Raw genomic sequence first — 26864 nt, forward strand, 5'->3', positions numbered from 1 at the left:
CACCCTCCTCACCCCACACTCGGCTTCCCTTTGCCCCTGCTGTTTTCTGCAGGGAAACACAGGAAATCTGCGAGGAGCCGTTTTCTGCAAGCACACGGTCCTACAGAATCCACCCAAGAGTAATATGTGTTACAGTTGTGGGCTGTGTTGTATTTGGTGTATTGACAATGGATTTTGTGTATTATTATACATACTCAGATATTGAAGTTTGCTTCAGTGAAGTTGCTGAATTACTTTTATTCTGTATTTCTAGTTATTTACACATTTTAATTAAAATCATTTCCAGTTACTAATTTATTTAAATAAGACTCATCACTGACGTAACTCAGCCTCACCATTATCTTGTACAGTGATGTGACAGTTTTCCATATCTTTTGTAGTATCTCTTTAGCTAAATCCTAGGATCGCAGTGCTCTGTTTTGCCCCAACTGAACATGGGTTCCATTTGCATTTTACTGCTAACATAAATACCTAGGTCATTTTCATTAGTCCCAGTACTTACTCAGCACATCTGCTCCCTGTGTGTATTCAATCATATCTGCTTGCTTGCTTGAATAATAACAGTAGGTATTTACTGCATTCTAGCAATAGCCATCCCAATGTAAGTTAAAAAAAAAGTTTGTGTCAGCAAATATTTCCCTCTGCAGAAGGAGTCCTGTTTCTATGGGGGAGGTTTTTAAAAGTGCTCGTGTTGGCCTAATTTTGCTCCCACAGAAGTCAATGGTTGATGCTGAATCCTTTTACAAGCTATCCTCAGTCATTAGCAATTAAATGCAATGGCCAAAATGTCAGCTCCAGAGGTACCTCATGTTCCTTCCCTTCTCTTAAATGTTCCATTAACTTTTCAATAATAATAAAAAAACAATATTGCTAAACATGGCAATCTGCAGGCAGAGAGATCGTCCCATACTAAGTGAAGATAGACACTTGCATCCCACCACATTCCTCCTCTCCCCACCCTGTGTCCATACATCTTCTCCTTAAAAAGATTATGAAGTAAATCTGGTACCTGTTCACAGTCTAGGATATTTGGTCTCCAACATCAAGAATCGTTCAGACAAACCCATACTGGATCTTGTAAGCCTTCTGTTGGCTTTAACCCAGTTAGAAACTCTATAAAGTACTATCAAATGGGGGGCCTTTGGCAATCACCAGCATAAGTACAGAGTATCTAGCTGCCAAGTAGGAAATATTTTCCACTCAGACACTATTTAAGAATGATCAGAAAAAGACTAAAGCAAGATCTAATCTCCTGTTCTAAAAGGGACAAGTTAGTGTGCCTGGCAGAGTCTCAGCCTGCAATATCAGCTATATAAAAAGAACTGAATAAACACAAAGGTCATAAAGAGAAACATAGGAACTGTAATTTATGACCTTCACTTCCCAGTAAGAGTGCTGTGGGATGTGCTCTGGAAACTGGGACATTCCCAGAAAACTAGCACAGCTGACCACTGTAATCCTTTTCATATTGAAAAAACATAGACTTTAGTGAGAGCACAGTTGGACTCCCTGTCATCTATAGCTCTATACCTACATTTCTAGGACATGTAGAACAATCATCTTCCAAACACTGCTCATTTCACTAAAAAACTCAGCATGCAGTTTGCATATAGCACAGTCACACCGCCTTGTGTAATCTGTGAGTTCATAAAGCCAATTCAAGGAATAATTGTTAAATAGTTTTATAAGAAAGAAAGAAAGAAAGATTGTTGTGGGCAGCAAACCACATGAATGAGAAAAAATAGTGAGGGCTGAAAATGAATCCCTGGTTGAATGAATAAGCCAATTAAATAATGACTATCTAGAGATACAGTTCAATGGACAGATGACCTCTGACATGAACAGGATTGGTGTATGTGACTAAAATAGATTTCTCTGAATAGGACCTGATCCTGCATCTATTTAGGTCGGCAACCAAACTTCTGTTTACTTTGATGCAGAAGCAAGCCTATTCTGAGTCAATTGCAGGACTTGACCCTGAGGAAAGGTGTTACAGAACTGCATCTCCCCAGGTGGAGCTCCAGGAGGGACTGCATGAAGGGATAGTGCACTGGCTGTCCAGCTTTGTGGGCTACTGTGGATGGGAAGGGGAGACCTCCTCTCCTCTTTGTCCCTGTTAGACTCCCATGATCACAGGGACTGAGATTGTTCCTGGCCCTTTCACAGGAAGTACGAGGGTAGGGAAGGCTACTCCTCCTTCCACTCCATTCGAGCCATGAATAATCTGGGCTTGATTGAATACCTATTAGAGGATTTTTTTGCATTCATCAAGATTCCTTTAGATTTTAGGCCCCAATTTAACAAGGTGCTTAGCCACTTGCGTAACTTTAGGCATAAGTATTCCCTTTGAAGACAGTGGGGCTACTCACATATTTAAAGTTACACACATGATCAAGTACCTTGCAGAAATGAGGCCTTATATGGTGCCCAAAGCAAACTTCAGTTTGCATTACTGGTGATCAGTTCCAGCTCAGACTATGGAACTGTGAAGTGAAGCTGACTAGTTGTGTCTTGGACAAATTGTAAGGCACCGTAGGTATAAACAAAAGCAGTCACAAGACAACACACATTTATGATAAGTACTGAAATATGAAATAGGTGTTATTAAAATTAAAATTCTTTCTCCCTGTTGTTAACTCTAAAATGGTTCAGTCTAACAGTTTAAATGGAATAATCTGAGAACAGTTAATCCTACCAGATGAGATATGCTATATACAAAATTATGGGGTTGGGAGTATTGAGCCATTTCAGACTTCTGATTAGCTGAAACATCCCTACATGCTTTGGAATGTACTGGAATCATATTTAACTGACACCAAATATACTCCCAACATTTAACTGTTACTTATAGTCTTTTTCATCTCCTACTTCTGATAGTCAGAATTCATCTGATCCATACATTTCATGTCCTATGGGGCACTTTTCAGTATAATCTTCCAGAAATGATACCCTTCAAAATTTTGAGTTGGCTGTTGTGTTGTGTTTTTTCTTTGGAATCTCCAGCAATCTTCTAATTTCTGTATGTGTATTTCTTTTGCTTGATTTACAGATGACAGATTTGTGTGTTCAGTATTTGTCAGGAGTCTGCCATTATCTCCACTTCTTGGATATCTCAGGCTGTATATATCTTACTGACAAAACACTAAAGTACCTTTGGAAAGGTTGTACGCAACTCCGGATTCTTAAGATGCTGTACTGCAGAAATATTACCAAGTAAGATGTTGCTTCCTGGGCCAAAACTTGAGAGATCAGTGTAAAATTTGAATGAGTACAAATATCATTGTCATTACTAGTTTCATTAAGAGTAGGCCAAAACATGGGATTTTTTATGAAATTGGAATTGAAATGTAAAGTGATCTAAGTCACAACCTGGTTGACTCCCCCTCTAGATGGAGACCAGTTTGGTGTGAGTGGCCCCAACCACTGGTGGGCAGAGTCAGGTCATTGTTCCTAGCTCTGAGGCCTCAGAAGCACAATCCCAGATCCAGATCCCACGTCTGCCACCTTTCTTTGGAACATGGGGCTCCACAACCCGGCCACCTTCACCCTGAAACCAGTGATTCAGACCTCCTGAGCCTCCAGGTGTTTATACAGGTTCCTTTATACATTGCTCCTGTGGGCAATCCAAACTTCTTGATTAAGACTTTCAGGGGCAACATGACAGCCTAGCAAGGAATACAGGCTTAGCCAAGGAATTTCTTAACCACTGTCATTTTTATGCTGAAGAACCCACTAGAGAGTTAGTTCTTTGCTGCTCCATCCTTAGTCTGATTTTACCCCATCAGTGACTTGGAGGTCTGGTCAGCGTTTCAGGCAAGACAGACCTTCCTGCTTTCTCTCTTCAGCCTGGTCATCTAGCTTGTGGTGGTGGATGGCCTTCCTTCTCAGATAAGCCCCCTTTTTATTCTAGTCTTTGACCTTGTTTTGCCATATGCAGGCTTGGAAATTTTAGCCCCCATCATGCAAGCCCTACGTGAAGATAACTATTGTCCCCTGAGATTGGCCAGTCATTGAGAGTCACTCAAGTTGATGGCCCTTGAGACATATTTTGATAGTCCTCTCTGAGGTGTCCCACACACCCCAAAGCAAGATAGTGTCTGGAAGAGAATGGCCTTGTCCAGTTGAAGTTGTTTTATTTATTCAACACAGAACACAGAACACAAAATGGATAGAGGCCAGGGTACAAAAATGGAAGTAATGAAACAAAACTGAGTTCACAGTTTGGTACGCACATATCCCACTCTGTCACAATATAGTTCCACATTTAAAAAAAACTTAATGTTGTATCTCAGTACCTGTTCTGGGAAGTTGACAAAAAGCTACATTCACTTTCCAGGCAATAACCTCTGCAAAATCTTCATCACAGTACAACAATTCTTCTTCTTCGTATGGCTGATGTAGATGTAAAGCAGCTACTATAATTTTACATTTAGATGGTTAAGCCAGATAATTGCATCTGGAGTAGCAGAGTGTATTGCTGTGATGCTTCCTTCGTATTTGGGAATTGGGCATTGAGTTGTTCCCTGATCTGTTCTCTGATCTGTTCTGGGTGACCACAGTCACACACTGGAGAGTTTTAATTTTCCATTTTTGCAGCAAGTATCTGCATCTGCCATGGTGTGTGCCAATATGGTTTAGGGTTGCACATAAGCTTTGCAGAAGAAACTAGAGATCTTCCGAGTCGTTTGTTTGTGACTTCTTGTGAACTCAATTCGGCTTTCCAAGCTTCATCAGGGTTGAAGTTACAATATAACCATGATTCTACATATATTAATTGTGATTTAGATTTTTAGCAGTGACAATAGGAAGAATGATAGTGTTATTATTGAATTTCATGGACTATTTTTAACGTTCCATGCAATTCATTCACCACTTTCATAATTTCAGCTAAGGAATAATAAGCAGAGACTTGTCATATATAATATACCACTCACCAATAGCCCCAAATTCTCTTTTTCCATACTAACCAACTGCTATCATTAAGGATCTTATTCAACCCCAATGTTTACAAACACAGGGGCAAAACCTGGCTGTTTTTCAAAGTGTGCGATGTCTGTGTGCAACATTTCCTAGATGTGTTCACGTTTCAGAGGCCATTACGAGCGTTTGAGAGGATGAAGTCTGTGTAAAGTGAGATTAGTCTACAGAATAAAATATGCTATTCCTGCACACTCTACAAATATTAAATAAGTAATAGAAGAAATATGGTTTTAATTTAAAGATGCCCCAGGACATCTATAAACTGTGTGCACTTCATGCTGCTAGAAGAATTCCTCAGTTATTTATTAAACACAGCTCGGGCCTACCAGACTTCACTTAGCAGACAGACCCAGCCATATAAACATTCAGGCACATCTCATGACACTATGTTACATCCTTTTAACAATTTTATTTTTAGATTAAAAAAAAACAAAACCCAAATCATGAAATCTTGTCAGCTGCAAACCCGTAGAGCTCTCTAAGAAGCAGTTACAAGCAAAGTGAGGGTCCATCCTTTCCAAACTCAGATACCGTTAGAGATGACATTTGCAGTCTAATAACATGCTGCAGGTTTCTGCAAATATTAAAATAAAAAAACATAATTTGGAATAAATATGGCCTGCTGCATAGGTCCATATCTAGAGCTTAATGACCAGTTAAGTAATCACATCTGAGTGCCCCAGAGAATCGTCATGTAGGCATGACACTGGTACAGCCTGCTTCAACTACTGGATGTGAAAGAGGCAGACTAGCCCTCAGTGTATGGCAGCGCGGGCAGCATAAAGATATTAGCTGTGATTCACCTAGGACTAACGCTGTTTTGTAAAAAGGAAACATTCATTAATATTTTCCATGTGTTTAGTACATTAGTGACAGGATGGGGAGGCCTGGGCCTCCCACACATTCCTGAGGCTCAAAAATCAAGGCAGCACAAAGTGATCCTATAAACTGGATTAAGGATTAAGCAGAAGTTTGCACTTTCAGAAGCAATTAAACATATCTAACAACATAAAAAATCTGTTTCTAGCCACTGTACACTGCTGTTTTTCAAATGTGACACACAGAGAAACTTATTTCTGGACTCAGGCTCCTTGAGCACCAAGTTTGAGCCCCCAGGGAGCGTGTCTGCAGGAGCTGTAAAGTCATAAAATAATACAGCTTTGCAGCTGACAAGGCTCAGAAAAGCTGAGAGCTTATATAACCCAAGTGCTCTTACATAATGGAGGAGGTTTGCAGTGTGCTGGGTTAGGTTTCTTTTTACCTTTCCCTTTTGCTCCTAGCCTTCCCCTTCTCTCCTTGCTGCACACACCCATTTCTTAAGGCCAAAAGTTTTGTTCTGACTCAGGAACACCAGTTGTTGGCATTAATGCTGATTAGTATTTGTTTTATGGCAGTGTCCTCTTACCCCTCCCCAAAGTGTTGGTGCCAAGGCTCTAGATCTATAAATGCAATGTAATGCAATGTTCCTTAACCCATGTTAGGTTAGGAAAGATAGAAAAAGTGGCAAAAGACCACCTTGGCTTAACCACGAGATCTTGCGTGACCTACAAAATAAAAAGACGTCATATAAAAAATGGAAACTAGGTCAGATTACAAAGGACGAATATAGGCAAATAACACAGGAATGCAGAGGCAAGATTAGAAAGGCAAAGGCACAAAATGAGCTCAAACTAGCTATGGGAATAAAGGGAAACAAGAAGACTTTTTATCAATACATTAGAAGCAAGAGGAAGACCAAGGACAGGGTAGGCCCACTGCTCAATGAGGAGGGGGAAACAGTAACGGGAGACTTGGAAATGGCAGAGATGCTTAATGACTTCTTTGTTTCGGTCTTCACTGAGAAGTCTGAAGGAATGTCTAATATAGTGAATGCTTACGGGAAGAGGGTAAGTTTAGAAGATAAAATAAAAAAAGAGCAAGTAAAAAATCACTTAGAAAAGTTAAATGCCTGCAAGTCACCAGGGCCTGATGAAATGCATCCTAGAATACTCAAGGAGTTAATAGAGGAGGTATCTGAGCCTCTAGCTATTATCTTTGGGAAATCATGGGAAACGGGGGAGATTCCAGAAGACTGGAAGGGGACAAATATAGTGCCCATCTATAAAAAGGGAAATAAAAACAACCCAGGAAACTACAGACCAGTTAGTTTAACTTCTGTGCCAGGGAAGATAATGGAGCAGGTAATTAAAGAAATCATCTGCAAACACTTGGAAGGTGGTAAGGTGATAGGGAATAGCCAGCATGGATTTGTGAAGAACAAATCGTGTCAAACTAATCTGATAGCATTCTTTGATAGGATAATGAGCCGTGTGGATAAGGGAGAAGCGGTGGATGTGATATACCTAGACTTTAGTAAGGCATTTGATACGGTCTTGCATGATATTCTTATAGATAAACTAGGAAAGTACAATTTAGATGGGGCTACTATAAGGTGGGTGCATAACTGGCTGGATAACCATACTCAGAGAGTAGTTATTAATGGCTCCCAATCCTGCTGGAAAGGTATAACAAGTGGGGTTCTGCAGGGGTCTGTTTTGGGACCGGCTCTATTCAATAGCTTCATCAACGATTTAGATGTTGGCATAGAAAGTACGCTTATTAAGTTTGCAGACGATACCAAACTGGGAGGGATTGCAACTGCTTTGGAGGACAGGGTCAAAATTCAAAATGATCTGGACAAATTGGAGAAATGGTCTGAGGTAAACAGGATGAAGTTCAATAAAGATAAATGCAAAGTGCTCCACTTAGGAAGGAACAATCAGTTTCACACATACAGAATGGGAAGCGACTGTCTAGGAAGGAGTATGGTAGAAAGAGATCTAGGGGTCATAGTGTACCACAAGCTTAATATGAGTCAACAGTGTGATACTGTTGCAAAAAAAGCAAACGTGATTCTGGGATGCATTAACAGGTGTGTTGTAAACAAGACACGAGAAGTCATTCTTCCACTTTACTCTGCGCTGGTTAGGCCTCAACTGGAGTATTGTGTCCAGTTCTGGGCCCCGCATTTCAAGTAAGATGTGGAGAAATTGGAGAGAGTCCAGAGAAGAGCAACAAGAATGATTAAAGGTCTTGAGAACATGACCTATGAAGGAAGGCTGAAGGAATTAGGTTTGTTTAGTTTGGAAAAGAGAAGACTGAGAGGGGACATGATAGCAGTTTTCAGGTATCTAAAAGGGTGTCATCAAGAGGAGGGAGAAAACTTGTTCACCTTAGCCTCCAATGATAGAACAAGAAGCAATGGGCTTAAACTGCAGCAAGGGAGATTTAGGTTGGACATTAGGAAAAAGTTCCTAACAGTCAGGGTAGTTAAACACTGGAATAGATTGCCTAGGGAAGTTGTGGAATCTCCATCTCTGGAGATATTTAAGAGTAGGTTAGATAAATGTCTATTAGGGATGGTCTAGACAGTATTTGGTCCTGCCATGAGGGCAGGGGACTGGACTCGATGACCTCTCAAGGTCCCTTCCAGTCCTAGAGTCTATGAGTCTATGTGTTTTGTTACATGCTGACAGATAAATAAAGGCCACTTCTGGCAATCTGGTCGATTTTGGCTCCAGTCACGGAGCAGCATAAGCCTCCAAAAAAGTAATAATAGCTACTATAGTGCAGTAAGATCCACCCTTTAGCCATCATCCACTGAAAGCAATTTTCCATAAGCAAAGGGAAAGTGGACCTGGACATGTGGCATTTGTACTAGATAGCTGTAGTCTCTCAGCCACCAGATACATCTGCACATGAGTTCATCCATGTCATAGGGTTGCTTGTATAAAAACACTTGTATACTATTGTGTTCATCTTGTTAACAGGAATGTGTTAACAACTAAATGATGTAATGGTGGATCTTTAAAATGTGCTGTTGTGGTCAGAAAGGAATTCTTCCTGCTTAGCCAACCTTGTCTCTTATTGCATCAGCCACCCGTTCCCTTTGCTGCTGCTAATGATGCCATTCACAATGCTGCATGTGCCTTTTTCTCCCACAGCCATCTTCCCACTTCCTTCCATGTTGCCCCCTATGTATGGGCTTCCTTCCCTGAGCTGGTGAAGAAACCCACTGGCCCTCTCCACATTCAAATCCTGCCTGATGCCAATACCTAACACAAAAACATGCACCTACATCACCATCTTAGTTCTTATACTTGTTTAGCATATGAGTGAACAGCTCTTTTATAGTGAAGGGAAGAAATGTAAATGCTGGATGAACACATAAGGCTCCTGGACGTAAAGCTGGAGGTGGTTGTGAGTAGGTGAGAGGGTTGGATGTTGGTTAGAGGAGAAGTTATTGCATTCAACTGAAAACCAAACAAGCTAATGTAATCCGCCTACCACTGCCCTGATCTCTTTGCCTGTCGGGCGTAAACATTTCCCCGTGTTTGTCCCTTTAGATGCGATGCTCTTTTGGGCATAGATGGTGCCTCCTTCTGTGTTTATAAAGTGCCTTGCACGCCTTGGGCACTAGCATAATCTAAACATCTTAATATAGGGAGAGCACTCAGAGACCCCAATCATACTGAGGGCCCAATTGTGCAAGGCGCTCTACAAGGAGACAGTCCCTGCTCAGGACCTCTGCCTTGCAGCGGGGTGGTGGGATAGCGGCTTCTGCCCAGCGGGCGGCGGTGTGTGTGTGTCTTGGGGCTTCTGCCCAGCAGAGTGCACCTGCCAGTGCTCGGGGCTTCAGCAGGAGCAGGGCTGAAGCCCTGGGGTTAGGGAAGGGGGGCGGGGATATGACATGACCCAGTACATTTTTCAGTTTGTGTAGAAGGGCTGGCCAAACTTACTGACCCTCCAAGCTACATATGACAATCTTCAGAAGTTTAAGAGCCAGGGCGCATCTGCTAGGGTCAGCGCTTCAGCCTCGCAGGAGGCGCGTGCTGGGGCTCGGCTGAAGCCCTGAGCCCCAGCACGCGCCTCCTGCGAGGCTGAAGCGCTGACCCTAGCAGATGCGCCCTGGCTCTTAAACTTCTGAAGATTGTCATATGTAGCTTGGAGGGTCAGTAAGTTTGGCCAGCCCTTCTACACAAACTGAAAAATGTACTGGGTCATGTCATATCCCCGCCCCCCTTCCCTAACCCCAAACCAAAGGCTGTGTCCTTGGAACTTCCACAGTGGCCAAGGAAAGGTAGGATAGAGCTGTGTCTGCACCCATGCATGCTAGCCCAGCATCAGCTAGAGCTGTCACTTGACAGCACTACACAATGTTTGCTTCCCACTAGCAGCTGAGAATGTGACTTCACAGTAACACCCCGAACTCATCTGGAGATGCCCAAATAACAGCATGACCCATAGAGCCACCCACAGTACTGCATGTTTCATACAGCGTGAAATAGTTACTTTGACCAGGATAGAATTTGAAGCTAAGACCATTATTGTATCACCTGCTGCTTCTCAAAAGGCATAGTGGGGTAGGAAATATGGTCACTCTGAGAATCTGGCCCTGAGGGTTCATATTTTTTACAAATTGTTCTTGGTAGAAATTTCTTGTGCACCAATATTAATTTTCATTTTTGTTTCAGACAAGCTGTTTTGAAATATTCAGCCAAGCTAGAGAATCAGGAATATAATGATGCCGACCCTCCTGCATGGCTTGGGTATGATAGCGGCGGCGGTGTACTCCCCCTCAACAAGAAACCCAAAACAGGACCTGAAAAAGCTAAAGCCTTGTACCAGAATGAAAACAAAGAAGCTGCATAACATCATCTGTGCTTCAATTTTTCTTCAGCAGAGAGTGAAAAAATGAAACAGCAAGTTCCTGTTTCTAAGATAGTCATTTAATAAAGCGGATTTTCTAGTTGAATTATGAAGCGTTTATTCCAAATCTTCTTAGCAGCAGTACTGCTGCCCGCATTCACAATTACTGTGCAAAGAAATGAAATTGCTAGCTTAATTTTTTAGTGAGCTTTCAGATGCTGACTCAATCTAGTGAAATTTCAGATGTGTTCATCTTCCAGGCATGAGCAGCATTTATACAGCTTGCAAAGCAGTATTTATACTTTTACGATATGTAACTAATAAAAAGCTATGTGTGTGGTGTTCTTATTTATCGAGAGGGTCTGACTAGGGCTTGCCCCCATGAGGGGACAAGAACCCTGAGCTCTCACAAAAATCTGGAAATTCAGCACCCCACAGAAATAGTTCTTATCAAGGACAAATATCGATATGACCACCCCAGCCCCCCCACTACATATGCAAATATCATATTTGTGCCTTCAAATGGTCATGTGCACATACATTGCAGTAATTGCACATTCAGGCCTCTCATTCTAAAAGTGTGGTTCTCCACGTTACTTAAGGCCAGATTGTTAAAACTTGGGGCTTTTGAAAATCCTACTAGGCACCTTGGTGCCTAACTGCCACTGATGGGAGTTAGGTGCACAGGCATTTTTGAAAATCCTTCTGGACACCTAGCTGGATCTTTAGGAGTCTAAATAACTTTAAACATGAAGCATTAGATTTTTTTAACTTCGGTGATATGAAATTACTGAGTTGAGAGAGCCAGCACAATGGAAGATAGAGGGACCAAAGAGACTTTGAAAAATTAGCAGCAAAATCTATGGAGCCGATTCTGTAAAACATATCCATACACTTTTGCTGCTGCATGGCGTTCCATTTAAGTGAGTGCAAATCCATGTAGTAGTATAGGTCTGTGTCCCCTTTGACTAAAACAGTTAACAGAAGCCTTGGGTTTGAAAATTTCTTCAGGAAATTAAAACCCATCACATGCTTTCATTAATTTTTTACGTCTGCCATTTCAAACTATCAGTGTTGCTCCACCTCAAGACCCCTTGTCCCCAAACAGAAAAAAAACTACATAGATTAAGGGGAAAGCAATGACTGATGTGGTTTCAATTAAGTGCTATGAAGGGTAATAATAGTGCCCTCTATTTTCTCCCTGTTGTGCACTAACAATGGCACTTACAATGTGAAACAGTAGAACGGGATGGCTTTACAATGTAGCCTGGTGATTTAATGTGCAAGTGCACACACAGAGACAGAGCCTATGGTAAATTATGAACAGCAGTGGAGCTGTGAACACTCCTTTACCTTTCTCTGCCAGCTGCACTCAAGAAGAGGTTTGATGGCCTCAGATTACATTTCAGTTTTGAGAACCAAACTTGTGTACCTCTTGTACAACTACCACTGTACTGCAGTCAGACAGAGGCTTTTAAAAGTTTCATTTTCTTTATTATTATGCATTTGTATTGTGGCCGCATATAGAAGCCTCGACCAAAATCGGAGCCCTGTTGCGCTAGGTGCTAGATAAACAGTAAGAACGAATCCCTGCCCCAAGGAGCTTACAGTCTAAACAGCCATGGTGGACTGTACATTATTTATTTTTTCATTTTGGTCTTTGTTTACATGCCTCATGTCCCTCACGCTTAACAATGCAACCAGAATAAAGTTTCCCATGCACTAGCTGAACACTGCAGTACCTGGGGAGCATACGCTGCAGGGGAACAGTTATTTGTTAAAGGGATGCTGACAACATAGATTTTTTAAATTAGTTTCTGACCGGCCAGTTAGAAGCTACCACCTTCTTTTTGTTATTCAGGCCAAGGATTGGCTTTGGGGTCCTGATCCATAACAAGGGCTCCTAGAGGCAGCCATAGTTGCAATAAGCAGGGACCCCAAGGGGCAGGCATGGTGGGGACTGGAAGCAGGGACTTGGAAGATAGAAAGGAAAAATTGTAGTGCTGGGGAGGAAGCAGGGATCCATGGGGCTGGGGGGCATCCTGTTGATGAGGGAAGCAGGGACCTGGAGGTGGAAGGATGATGTGGAAGCAGGAAGCAGGGGAGTACAGATGAGGTGGAGGGAGCAGAGATGGTGTGGAGGGAGCAGGGACTGTAACCAACCTTGACTTTATCAGTGCCACCTTTGCATCTACTGACTCTAGAAGGAGCAGGGCATGGTGGGGGTGGGGGAGTGATTCCCAGCCAAGGCTTGAAGGGGTAAATGAAGGTTTGGGGGAGGGAGGGGTGTGAACTTCTGAGGTCAAGTGGGAAGGGGATGGGGGCAAGTTAACAAGTAACGGGGTAGAGGGTAAAGGGCTAAACAGCTCTGAGTGCAGGCACTGGGGGTATCTGTAACTGCCATGATCCCCATTTCTACCCACTTTTGGTCCCTGTTACCCCTCCCCCATTCCCTGTACAGCCACTTTCCCCACCAAACTGCTGAAGGCAGAGGAATCTATGGCATCCCCTTGTGCCACCTACACATACCCCAGGCAGCAGCTTCAGCGGCTGCTCTTTTGCCGGGTGTCCAGCTCCACCTACAGAAGCAACGACGTGGGAAATCCTTCAGTCAATTTTTAAAGTTTTTTTCCTGTTCCGCTGCTGCTGACTGTGTAGGGCATATAAGCAAGGCAGCACATGCAGGCCTGAAAGCACCATGAAGAGATGTGCTGAGGGCCAAGTTTCCCCCTTTCTATCTGGCATGCCTGTGCCTGCCTCTGTTTTACAGCAGCACCCGCTCCCAGGTACACTGCTTCCTCGCCATGCTGCGCCCCACATAGTGAAGAGTTCTTCTTGCTGCTCCCCACCCTGGGGAGGGCTCCAAGGAGACGCCACATCATCATTGCCTCCTACTAGGCTACTAGAAACAACAGAAAGGAAGCTACAGTGTCACATTAATGGTGACATGACAAGTGACTGCCTGTTCACAGAGGTTTACCTCTGTGTGGTTTTAGTTCATCTGCAATCAAAATATAACTGCCTACAAGATAAGCCAGCCTGAACCTGCAAGCCCACCTTGGCTCTGACTAACACCTCCTGAGGTGTAAGGCAATTTACACTTGAAAAGATTCATTCCAAAGAAGGGCCTTTTGCCTCGGTTATAGCAAGGAAGGCATTTCCTTTCACCAGGTATCTAACCACACCCTGGTAGAAAATAACTCTTTGAAGTTGATCACAGACAACCAGGCTAATATGAAGGAAATTTGAAGATTATATATTGGTGGAAATGGCATAATGGGAAGTCATGTTTCCTAATGCTAATGAAACTTTGAACACTTGCCTCTGCTAAGAACAAAGGAAGTCCTGTCTTTACACATCAGGACACTGAACTTAAGAGAGTGAGAAGGAGAGCAAGGACAAGCCAAGGAACACATATGCAGTGTCAGTGTTGCCACATCGGTCCAGGATATTAGAGAGACAGGATGAGTGAGATCACATCTTTTATTGGACCAACTGCTGTTGATGAGAGAGACCAGGTCTACACTACAGAGTTAGATTGACATAAGGCAGCTCAGCTTACATGAACCCAGTTCTGTAAGTGTCTACACTAAAATGTTGTACCTGCTGATGTAACTCACCAAATACACAGACTTAATAACTCCACTGCCATGAGAGGTGTAGCACTGAGTCGACATAGGTTGACACCGTGTCAATGTAAACCCTGCCTTACTTATGTCAACTTTAGTGGCCACCAGGAGGTGTCCCACAATGCCCTACTGTGACCACTCTGGTCACAATCTTGAACTCTACTTCCCAGCAGCAAGATACACAGGTATATGCCCCTCCCCTCTAAATCCTCATAAATTTTTGAAATTCCATTTCCTGTTTGCTCGGCATGGAGAGCTCACCTAGCAACTGCCCTGCTGACCATGCCTGCTTCACCCTGCAGACGCACTCCTGCCTGGAGTACACAGGAGGTGGTAGATCTCCTGGGCCTGTGGGTTTGTCTACACTACAGGATTATTCCGATTTTACATAAACCGGTTTTGTAAAACAGATTGTATAAAGTCGAGTGCACGCGGCCACACAAAGCACAATAAGTTGGTGGTGTGAAGTCCATGTACCGAGGCTAGCATCGATTTCTGGAGCGTTGCACTGTGGGTAGCTATCCCATAGCTATCCCATAGTTCCCACAGTCTCCCTCGCCCATTGGAATTCTGGATTGAGATCCCAATGCATGATTGTGCAAAAACAGTGTCGTGGGTGATTCTGGGTAAATGTCGTCACTCATTCCTTCCTCCGTGAAAGCAATGGCAGACAATCATTTCGCGCTCTTTTTCCCTGGATTGCCCTGGCAGAGGCTGTAACATGGCACCCATGGAGCCCGTTTTGCCTTTTGTGACTGTCACCATATGTGTACTGGATGCTGCTGACAGAGGCGGTACTGCAGTGCTACAGTGCAGCATTCATTTGCCTTTGCAAGGTAGCAAAGATGGTTACCATCCCTGTTGTACCATCTGCCATGCCATTGTAAATTGGTGATGAGATGATGGTTATCAGTCGTTCTGTACTGTCTGCTGCTGTCATGGGTGCTCCTGGCTGGCCTTCACTGAGGTCGGCCAGGGGCACAAAGACAAAAATGGGAATGACTCCCCGGGTCATTCCCTCCTTTATGTTTTATCTAAAAATAGAGTCAGTCCTGCCTAGAATATAGGACAAGTGTACTAGAGACCCAGTGTACCGGAGAGCACAGCCGCTCCGTGTCAGATCCTGCAGAAATGATGAGCTGCATGCCATTCTAGGGGGTACCCCTGCAACAACCCCACCCGTTGATTCCCTCCTCCCCCAACCCTCCTGGGCTACCATTGCAGTGTCCCCCATTTGTGTGATGAAGTAATAAAGAATGCAGGAATGAGAAACACTGACTTTTTAGTGAGATAAAATGAGGGGGAGGCAGCCTCCAGCTGCTATGATAGTCCAGGCAGGACATTAAACGGTGGCGGAGGAGAGGAGCCCAGCATCCCGCTGCTATGATACTCCATGCAGTACAGAATCTTTTCTTTAGACATGAAAGGGGGGGGGGCTGATGGAACTCAGCCCCCAGTTGCTATGATGAAGACGGTTACCAGCCGTTCTGTACCATCTGTCGGGAATGACCGGGATTAATTCCTATTTTTACCCAGGCGCCCCCGGTCGACCTCACTGAGGCCAGCCAGGAGCACTCACAGGATGATGAGGACAGCTATCAGTCCTTTCGTACTGTACCATCTGCCACCGGGGAGGGAAGGGGAGAGGATGCTACTGTTCAGTGCTGCAGCACTGCGTCTACCAGCAGCATGCAGTAGACATACGGTGACACTGAAAAAAGTCAAGAAACGATTTTTTCCCTTTTCTTTCACAGGGCGGGAGAGAGGGTAAATTGACAAGATATACTCTGAAACACCCCGGACAATGTGTTTGACCCTACAGGCATTGGGAGCTCAGCCAAGAATGCAAATACTTTTCGGAGACTGTGGGATAGCTGGAGTCCTCAGTCCCCCCTCCCTCCCTCCATGAGCGTCCATTTGATTCTTTGGCTTTCCATTACGCTTGTCAGACAGCACTGTGCTGTGGCCTCTGTCTATCATAGCCTGGAGATTTTTTTCAAATACTTTCTCATTTCGTCTTCTGTAACGGAGCTCTGATAGAACAGATTTGTCTCCCCATACAGCGATCAGATCCAGTATCTCCCGTACGGTCCATGCTGGAGCTCTTTTTGGATTTGGGACTGCATTGCCACCCGTGTTGATCAGAGCTCCATGCTGGGCAAACAGGAAATTAAATTCAAAAGTTCGCGGGGCTTTTCCTGTCTACCTGGCCAATGCATCCGAGTTCAGATTGCTTTCCAGAGCAGTCACAATGGTGCATTGTGGGATACCGCTCGGAGGCCAATACCGTCGATTTGCGGCCACACTAACCCTAATCTGACATGGCAATACCGATTTCAGCGCTACTCCTCTCATTGGGGAGGAGTACAGAAACCGGTTTAAAGAGCCCTTTATAGCGATATAAAGGGCCTCGTTGTGTGGACGGGTGCAGGGTTAAATCGGTTTACGCAGATAAATTCGGTTTAAACACGTAGTGTAGACCAGGCCTGTGGGGAGAAGAGGCTGGGCAGGCGCAGCTCCAATCCAGCCATAGAAATGTCAATATCTACGAGCAGATCACTTGTGGCCTGAGGGAGAAGGGCTACAAGAGGGACCTGCAGCAGTGACGCGTGAAAGCCAAGGAGCTGCAGCAGGTGTACCAGAAGGCAAGGAAGGCTAACAGTTGCATTGGTGCAAAACTGCAGACATGTTTCTTTTACAAATAGCTACATGCTATCTGTGGATGCTTAGGAGGAGTCAGAGTCACCGGCCCTGAGAGTGAACAGTGGGGAGGAGGTTTTGGACAAGGAAGAGGAGGATGAGTATGGGGGACAGCGGAAGGGGATGCAGTGGCAGTGAGCCAGGACCTGTTTTTGACTCCAGAGCAGTCAAGGCAGTCCCAACAGTCCAGAACAGGTGAGCCTGATGCAGGGGAAGGAACCTCTGGGAAGTATGCAGTTTGCTTTGATATAACAGGGACACATCTGTACATTTACTCTTTTTTAATCATAGAAGAAGTAGTGAAATAACCAGTAGAGGTAGGTAGGCTTGCTATCTGCTTCTCATTCCCCTGTACAGTTAGGCAGAAGGAGACATGTGGAGCAGCATGTTTATGTACACCAGGATGTCCTGTGAATCCTCCACACAGATCTTGAGAAAACGTTCCAGGAGGTCCTCTGCAATTGTCTGCCGAAAGTCTCTGGGGAGGGCTGCCTTGTTTCTTCCGCTGCAGTAGAACACTTTCCCACGCCAGTCAGCAGTTACTTCAGCAAGCACCATTGCAGCACACAGGCTAGCAACATGTGGACCCGGTCTGCAGCTGGACGCAGGCAGGAGCTGTCCCTTTCAGCCTCCCTTACACTCAGAAGTGAGATGTCAGCTACAATCACCACCGCCTGTGGAAAATGGTGCCAGTATTCAGTTCAATTGCCCATCCACATATATACATGCCCATGAGCTACCCCCCATTATTTTCCCAAGTCGCCCCCTCCTCCAGGTCATACTCGCCATGGCTGGGACTGCCACCGTGCTCTCTGAATCCCAAGGAGAAGTGAGAATGTAGTGCTTGTACCTTGTGTAGATCCAGGGGAGTGAGTTCAGAATACAAACTTGCCATTTATCTTGTGAATACACTCACAATAGCACCTCTGTACATTGTATCTTTTGCAGCTGGAAATGTGGCTTTGGAATGTGGCTTTCTTTCTGTTAGTCTGGAAAGAAAGTCCCTGCTTGCAGCCTTCTGAACAGTCCTGTGTTCTTATAGCTGCTTGCGTCTTGCACCTTCCCTGACCAGCCCACATTGATGTGGGTAAAACATCTCTGGTGATCCACAAGGACTTGCAATGTACCATAGAAAAGTAGCTCTTTCTGTTGATGTACTCTGCGGCAAGGTGGTCTGGTACCAAAATAGGGATGTGTGAGCCATCTATTGCCCCTCGGCAATTCGGGAACCCCTTTGCTGCAAAACTATCCAGTATGTCCTGCAGATTGCCCAGAGTCACAGCCCTGCGTAGCAGGAGGCGATTAATGGCCCTGCTCACTTGCATCACAGCAATCCCCACGGTGGACTTTCCAATTCCAAATTGATTCCCCACTGATCAGCAGTAGTCTGGCGTTCCAAGCTTCCACAAGATCACCAGTTGCTTCCCCACTGTCAGTGCAGCTCTCATTTTGGTGTCACTGCTCTGGAGCAAGCTCTGCACATTCATCCAGGAATGTGGCCTTGCACAGCCAAAAGATCTGCTCGTCATCCCGTACCTACATAACAATGAAATCCCACCAGTCAGTGCTTGTTTCTTGAGCTCAGAATCAGCCTTCCACCATCTACAGCTGCTCTGTGAGTGCCAACAACAACCTTGAATTGTTTCTTTTTATGTCCCACAGCAAACTAGCCTCCAAGGAATCATTATGTTCGCCAAGGCTCCTCTGGTTGCTCTGTAAATACTGCAGGATCAGGCGTGCCATGCTCACAACGCTCATCACAACAGTGCAGAGCTATGCAGGATCCATGCTTTTCATACAGATGGTGGCTGCATGGGTTTGTGGGGCTTTTGAAAAGAGGCATGAAACATTATGAGATGCACACAAAATTAAGGGATGGAGAAAACTGTGTGTTGGGACATTGAACTCACGTTCCCAGTCGCCTCTGCATGACTTGTTTGCCCCCTGAGGCATTGGAAACCCTTGCCAAAGACCCTGAGCTAGATGGTGGCAAGTTGCAGTGGGATAGCTACCCACGATGCACTGCTCTCTGCATCAGTGCAAGTGCTGCTAGTGAGGATGCATACCACGGACACAAGGAGTGTAGTGTGCACATGCAAAAGCGATTTAATTTCTGTAGCAGCTGTACATTGACATAACTTAAGTCAACTTACTTTTGTAGTGTAGACTTGCCCAGAGACAAGCTTTTGAGCTTACATAGAGCTCATCTTCAGGTCTGGGAAACACACCCAGAGCCAGAGTGTCATAGTTCAATACAAGATGGAACAGATTGTTTAGCATAAGAAGTCAACACATATTTCAAGAGACCATTCAAGATGAAGTGGCCAATTAACACCACTCCAGTCATACAGAAGAAAGGAAGCGGGAGAAGCAGCTGCGGGGTGGGGAGTCACAGATTGTTGTAATAAGCCATAAATCCAGCATCTCTGTTCAGTCCATGATTTTTAGTGTCTGTTAAAGTTATGAATTTAAGGTCCCAGGCTCATCTTTTGAAAGTGTTGTGCAACTTTCCTTTGAAGCTCAGGAGTGATCGTTTTGTGAACAGTGTTCACCCTCAGGGAATATAGTGCGTTTGTCTTTTATAATTTTCCTGTGTGAGTTTATTCTAGAGCATAGTGAGTGTTTGATTTCACCCAGATAGTTGCCATTGGGGCATTTAGTGCACTGGATGAGGTACACTACATATGATAAGCATGTGTAGGACCCATCAGTCTCGAAAGCTGTGTTGTGGGGAGTGCTGATCATTGTAGCAGTGGAGATATGTCTGCAGGTTTTGCATCTGTTGTTCTGGCAGGGTTTGGTGCTGGTCTGAGTTGCTGTCTTGGCCTTGGTCTACACCATAGAGTAAGGTCAATGCAAGGCAGCTTACATCAACCTAACTCTGTAAGCACTGACACAAAAACGTCACTCCTGCCAACATAACTCACCTGTTACATCAACTTAATAACTCCACCTCCACAAGAGGCATAGTGCTTAGCTCCATGTAGTGGAGTGTCAGTCAGAAGCCATCCCACAATGCCCCACACTGACAGTCAAAATCAGTGCAAGCACTCCTGGTGAGGAAGTGCACCACCACAAGGAGCATGGGGTGGACATGCAAAAGTGATTTAATTACTGTGGTGGTTGAACATCCACGTAACTTAGATCGACTTAATATTGTAGTGTAGGCAACTCTTGGGTCTATAGGGAGCTTGCTTCTGATGATGAGTTTGGTGAGATTAGGGGATTGTTTGAAGGCCAGAAGAGGGGGGTCCAGAAAAGATGTCTTTCAGGAAGCCAAGAAATAGATGGATTGTGTGGGCTTACAGTGACAGATATGGCAATTTCCTGCAATATTTTTAGGAAAAAAAACCTTACTGAACTAAGTTTAAGTAGCTTTGGAGCCCATTATATTAAATGTAAAAGTTATGAATGCCAAAGGACTGTATTGAACAATGGATCAGACAAGAATGGACTTTTGGACAAAAAGTGTTATGTATTTCCTCAGGAATCTCTAGTGGGAGGCGAATGTAAATTTCCCACCTCTAGTTATGCAAAAACCCAGCCTTTAAAAGCTAGACTCTGACATGCTGATTACCTGAACCTGGAAACTGACGATCAAAGGCCCAAGCTGTATGAAGGAAAAGCTAACCTATCATAGGGAAGGCTTCTTCTCAGCTAAAGCTGTTATGAACTTGTTACCACAGAAAAATCCTCTGTGGGGAGAGTCTCAAGAAATGACTCCTACCAGAGCCGCAGGTGGAGGGTGTGTGTGTCTGATCTCTGGTAACCTTATTAGCATGCGTGTAGATTCTTTTATTGTTTTTAACACGTTTTCTCTGTAATGCTTTCATCTTAAGAATAAATGTGCTTGTTTAGAAATGGCTGTGTGGTGATGTATGGCTGTGCGCAATCTTGCTGTTTATGGCCTCTAAGAGGGAGCAAAGTGCAGACACTGGCCTGTTTAGGCAGTTTGGCTTGCTGGGAATAACGAAGTATAGGCAGGGAACTCTGCAGCCTGGAAAACCCCCGGTCAGGAGGGAGAGATGTGGGTGTCTGCCCAAGAGAGGTGATGGTCAAGGAGCCGAGAGCCAAAGAATGGGGACTCTTGCTTGACCATGGAGGGGAATACAGAGGCAGTTGTCCTGAATTGTGACACTTAATATGCCTGGGATTCTGTCACTGACAGGCTAGAGCTCCAGATGGAGAGAACAGGACACTGTATACGGATATGTAAGATCCATAATTCCCAGCTTTTATGCAAGTAAGTCTCAGAAACTCTTCTAGGTGTGAGCTATGTAAAGTGAAGTTCAGATGCTTTTCTGAGTGTGTGTTTCTTCACTCTTTCTTAAACAAACAATATTTTGTTCAACTGCAGGTATAACTCAGAGCTGGCTGTTAACGTGGTGCTGATGGCATCCTGGAAGATGAAAGAATTTAAACTGCTACAGCAGCAAAAGAGAACAAGTAGAGAAAACTAGTCCTAAAGTGCTTATCACAGGGTGCAGAGTAGCAGCTGTGTTAGTCTGTATCCGCAAAAAGAACGAGGAGTACTTGTGGCACCTTAGAGACTAACAAATTTATTTGAGCATAAGCTTTTGTGGGCTACAGCTCACTTCATCAGATGCATGCAGTGGAAAATACAGTAGGAAGATATATATATACACAGAGAACATGAAACAATGGGTGTTACTATATGCACTCTAATTAGAGTGATCAGTTAAGGTGAGCTATTACCAGCAGGAGAGAAAAAAAAAACTTTTTGTAGTGGTAATCAAAATGAGTGATTGGCCCTGTAGAGGAGATGGATCCAGTCCCTACCTGTGACTGACCTTCTGTCTCCCACCTGAAGCTATGGGCCTCAGGTTCAGGTGAGAATGTGAAGAACACATGGCCTTCATAAAAGCCAGGAAGATCTCAGATGAGTTATAACTGCAGACAGAAGGTGTGCAGTGGTTAGGTGGCTCCAAGGCAGGTAGTCTGAAGAGTGAGAACTGAAGGGAGCACAGAGACAGGGGGAGACTCTGTAGCATGGAACCAAAACCTGGCTTTGGTGAGCTGAGGAAGTTTATTATGAATTACACCACAGTCCCGACGAGACGTAGCAGTGCAGGGACCAAGAGAGGCTCCTTGGACTGGGATCAGACCCTGGATGCTGCTGAACTGAGGAAGCCTGCCATGAATTGCAAGAAGGAGGCTGTGAAGCTCCTGGAACCAAAAGGAAGAAGTTTGAGAAGTTTGAGACCAGGGCAAAAGGAGACCCAGAAAAACATTCTCCAGAGAGACCAGAGATTGGCAGAGCTCCATGGCTCAGAGGGAACTAAGGGAGAGCTGGGACTTGAAGTCCTGGACAAAAGTGAATTAGACGCCTCAAGAAGATTTGAGGCTGAAGGTCCCAAGGAGACCATAATCTGTAGGACTTAATAACTCAGACCTCCAAGAGCAGGAATGTTATTTTAAGTTCTCTGGGCTATGAATTAGTGGGAGAACCAGGAGGGGACTGAAGGGGGCATGTTCTGGGACTGCACCCTGTTACCATCCCCAATAGTAAATAAAAAAGGGGTTCTCTGGCCCTACCGTCAGTGGAGCCACAGATGAGAGAGGTTCATGAGGGCATAAAATAAGCTCTCAAGCTTTCAATGTGCAGGAGTTTGACCACCAGTTTTACATATAGCGCAGTATAGTAAGTCATAGAATTGTAGACTGATTTCTTAGGAGCCAAAACGCCTACTTATGATCAAATGTGAACTGCAACCCTAAAAGTAATTTTATCCCACACATTATATAAATAATTCAGTAAAAGGAAATGCTCAGCATTATGCACAAACCACAAATTTCAAATGATAACAATTCATTTAAAAGCAGCATACAGAATATGGCACCATCACAAAGCTTAAATCAAATTCTTGTATTTTCAGGCATCAACCTGTGTTGAAAATGTTCTTTGTAGTGGCTTTATATATTTACTTGAAATTCACTAGCTTTCAGAATAGGCGGGGTGTGCGGGTCAAGTTTTACACAAATCCTGAATACACAGGATTGTGCAACTGTAGAAGGCACTAACAGTAAAACCCATTTCATACAGCTGTCAAATAACAGTCATTTAACATATACAAAGGTTGGGTAAAAAGTCCTCACAATATATTGTTTACTGTATTTTAATAAGTAGCATTCACCATCACTGTACAGTAACCTTTCTTCACCGTTCCTTGATTTTGAATACCTTTGGCCTATTACATCCTCAAGAAACCTGCAGCTTGATCGATTGGAACCAGCTCTGGCTTTTAAGATGCACTGTGCCATCCTGTGTGTCAGCCTTAATCCATTTGTCTCTTTCATTCATTTGATTCATATGACCTGAAAAACAAAACTGCATTCAGTTTGCTATTCTAACACATAAACAGTTTCTTCAGTATAAGCTTATTCAGAGCTTTCTGGAAACATTCTGCAAGAGGATTTTATTGGCAAAATTTGGTACATTTCTTAAGATATGGGACTGCTTTGTGTTTCCTTTTTGACATACCATTTGTTCTCTGCATTCTTTCAGTAATATGCCAGTGGAATGAATCTGGAGACTCATAATATTTTCTATTCCATAAAAACATGTAGATTAGAATTGCAGTGTGAAAAGAGAGAAGGTGGATGAGGTAATATCTTTCACTGGACCAACCTCTGTTAGCGAAAAAGTGAAGTTTTGGAAACACACCTGTCATGGAAGCAAGAAGCTTTCATCTCAGCTGCACCCTAGTCTAAGAAACGTGGGTGAAGGCCATGTACTATAGTGCTGATTTACTGGGACCAGTTTGCCACTTGTGGAAATGTTATTCTTATTACAGCAGTGACTGAGATTGGGGCTCTGTTATGGTAGGTGCTTTACATTCACGTGGTAAGCAGCAGTCCTTACCCTGAAGAGCTTGCAGTCTAAATGGACACAATAAGGGAGAAAGTCAATATCATTTTACAGGTTTCAGAGTAGCAGCCGTGTTAGTCTGTATCTGCAAAAAGAACAGCAGTACTTGTGGCACTTGAGAGACTAACAAATTTATTTGAGCATAAGCTTTCATGGGCTACAGACCACTTCATCGGACGCATAGACTGGAACATATAGTGAGGAGATATATATACATACAGAGAACATGAAAAGGTGAGAGTTGCCCTACCAACTCTAAGAGGCTAATTAATTAAGATGAACTGTTGTCAGCAGGAGAAAAATAACTGAGCCAATACATACACTGAATCAATTTCCCCCATGTTAAGTATCCTCATAGCTTCTTGTCAAACTGTCTTAAATGGGCCATCTTGATTATCACTATAGAATTTTTTTTTCTCCTGCTGACAACAGTTCATCCTAATTAATTAGCCTTTTAGAGTTGGTAAGGCAACTCCCACCTTTTCATGTTCTCTGTATGTATATATATCTCCTCACTATATGTTCCAGTCTATGCGTCCGATGAAGTGGGCTGTAGCCCACGAAAGCTTATGCTCAAATAAATTTGTTAGTCTCTAAGGTGCCACAGGTACTCCTGCTCTTCTTATCATTTTACAGATGGGGGGCCTGAGGCACAGAGGACTAGATTCACAAAAAGCCTTAGGTGCCTAAATCTGAATCAGGCCCCACTGGGATTCACAAAACTCCTGCTCTGCTGCCCCCAAATTCGATAGCTGGCTAAAAATCACTTGGCCACTAAATTTTTACTGTAGAAGTACCTAGGTACCTACAGGAGCGGCGCCAGGGTTTTTGGCGCCCTAGGCTGGGGTCCTTCCGCGCTCCTGGTCGGTGGCGGCAATTCTGCAGCGGGCAGGTCCTTCCGCGCTCCTGGTCTTCGAGGCACTTCAGCGGCAGGTCCCAGAGCGAGTGAAGGACCTGCCGCAGAATTGCTGCCGAAGACCTGGAGCGTGGAAGGACCCCCTGCCTCCGAATTGCCGCCGAGAGCGGCAAAATGCCCCCCCCCAATCCTGGTGCCCTAGGCGACCGCCTAGGTCGCCTAAATGGAAGCGCCGGCCCTGGGTACCTATGTTTCTGCCTCTGAGCAGACCTCTGAGCATGGCAGACCCACCAGCCTGAAGCCTGGAGTGGTTCACAAACTGGGGAAGGAAGATAGGCATTCTGCCTAACTCACCTGAAAGACCTGATCTGGGAGGCATGCTCAGAGCCTGCATACCAGATCAGGCCTCTAGAGATGAGCTTACACAAAATGGCTGGGGGCCATGGGGGAATTAGAAGTCGGACCTCCTTTATAACTCTGAGCCCAGTGGTCAGGGTACTCCCCAAGAATGTAGGAAACCTTCCAGTTCAAGTCCCTCTCCACCTGAGGGAGAGAAGGAATTTGAACTGGGATCTGCCACTTCTTTGAAGAGTGCCCTAATCAGTTGGCTCTGGGATATTCTGATGGAGGGGGGGAGTTCCTCCATCTCTCCTGTCAAAGCTGTTCCACTGTTGGACGAGAGAGAGAGAGAGAGAGAGAGAGAGAGAGAGTGTGCCAGCATGAGAATGATTCTGTGGCCTGCTGACTAGAGCATTCTGGTGGGAAACCCAGGAGGACCCAGTCCCCTGCACCAACGATTTTTTAAAAAATTATTTAGCCACAGTGGAAAAGCTTCAACAGGAGACTGAGGGAGGGAGCTGAACCAGGGGGTCTCCCAAGTGAGTGCTCCAATCACCAGGCCAGAAGTAATGAGGAAGCACTGCCACTATCGCGCCCCATCCCTGCAGCTTCTTGCTAAAACAGTGTAGGCACCTAACCCCAAAGAGGGTTTGCAGCAGAGAATCCCATGCAGAGAGGCACCTAAATCCAGGCTGCAGGGAGGTGCCTATCTCTGAGAGAGGAGCGGGGTTTAGCATCCCCCCCCAACTTGGTATCTTCCATTGGCTAGCTTAAGTGAGGAGCTACTTCCTATGCTGGCTATTATGAGTCCCATTCTCAGGCACCTCTCTCCAGTGGCGCTGGAACATTTTTAATAGTGGGGAGGCTGAAAGCCGGCCCCCTTACCTGTCCACCCCTCCTTCCCCCAGCTGAGACCAGGAGCAAAGCCTTGTGCGCAGGGTGGCAGCAGAGCCCCAGACATGGGGCCGGCAGCTGAGACCCCAGGCACGGGACGGTAGGAGAGCCCCGGGTGCACAGGGCAGCAGCTGTGACCCCAAGCATGGTGCTGGCAACTGAGACCACGGGCGTAGGGCTGGCAGTGGGGGCCCGAGGGTGCTGTAGCACCCTCCCACCCCTAGTTCCCACACCTATGCCTGTCTCTCCCCATTGTACAGGAAGCCTAGGCATCTAACTCAGGCTTTGTGAATGCCAGTGATTTTCTTGGTGCCTAAGTTTCTTTGTGAATCTAGCCCAGAGAGATTAAGTGATTTGCCCAAGGTTACAAAGAGAATCTGTGGCACATCTAGGAATTAAAATCAGATTTCGTGAGTCCCAGTCTCATGCCAGTCGCAAGATCAGCTTTCATCTTGAACTCTTTTCTAAACATCCTTTTGTTTTGTTTAAATTTTTGATGACCTTAGTGCTTATATAAGTGTATAATTTGTAAGTTTAGCACTGAGCCTGGCATAGCCTGGGGCAGGAACTGAAGCAGCACTCTAGATCAACTTCGCAAATGCACCTCAGTTCAAATCTGCCACACACAAAATGTGAAATCCTGGCTCCAATGAATTCCAAGACAAACCCCGCCATGACTTCAATTGGCCAGTTTTCATCCCTAGAATCCAAGTCTTCTTCTTGAGAAGAGGCTGCCACTACTACTGTGGTTCTACGGTGTCAATAAGTGGTGGCTACTGTGAGACTCTGGACAAAATCACATCAACCTACAAAAGTGCTAGGAATCTATTTCAAAGCAGCTGAGAAGACAGTTTGTTTACCCAGCAATCCCACAGAGCAGGCAGGGATG

The 26864-nt window shown here is 44.7% G+C and overlaps 2 protein-coding genes across 6 annotated transcripts in view; one reads left to right on the forward strand and one right to left on the reverse strand.

The window, feature by feature from the left end:
- Positions 1 to 14675, forward strand: part of FBXL13 (F-box and leucine rich repeat protein 13) — a 201209-nt gene extending 186534 nt beyond the window's left edge. For all 3 annotated transcript variants that reach the window (XM_030555490.1, XM_030555572.1, XM_030555656.1), the window contains 2 exons: positions 3050 to 3213; positions 10494 to 14675. In XM_030555490.1, the coding sequence (XP_030411350.1) occupies positions 3050 to 3213; positions 10494 to 10671 (342 nt within the window). In that variant the 3' untranslated portion in view covers positions 10672 to 14675. The remainder of the gene's footprint in view (positions 1 to 3049; positions 3214 to 10493) is intronic.
- A 7005-nt stretch (positions 14676 to 21680) lies between these two features.
- Positions 21681 to 26864, reverse strand: part of FAM185A (family with sequence similarity 185 member A) — a 77168-nt gene continuing 71984 nt past the window's right edge. For 2 of the 3 annotated variants that reach the window (XM_030556729.1, XM_030556466.1), the window contains one exon: positions 21681 to 23333. In XM_030556729.1, coding sequence (XP_030412589.1) covers positions 23218 to 23333 — 116 coding nt within the window. In that variant the 3' untranslated portion in view covers positions 21681 to 23217. The remainder of the gene's footprint in view (positions 23334 to 26864) is intronic. The other variant, XM_030556559.1, reaches the window with a different exon arrangement.

The sequence above is a fragment of the Gopherus evgoodei genome, chromosome 1 (genome assembly GCF_007399415.2).
Source record: "Gopherus evgoodei ecotype Sinaloan lineage chromosome 1, rGopEvg1_v1.p, whole genome shotgun sequence".
In the NCBI taxonomy this organism is placed as follows: Eukaryota; Metazoa; Chordata; order Testudines; family Testudinidae; genus Gopherus; species Gopherus evgoodei.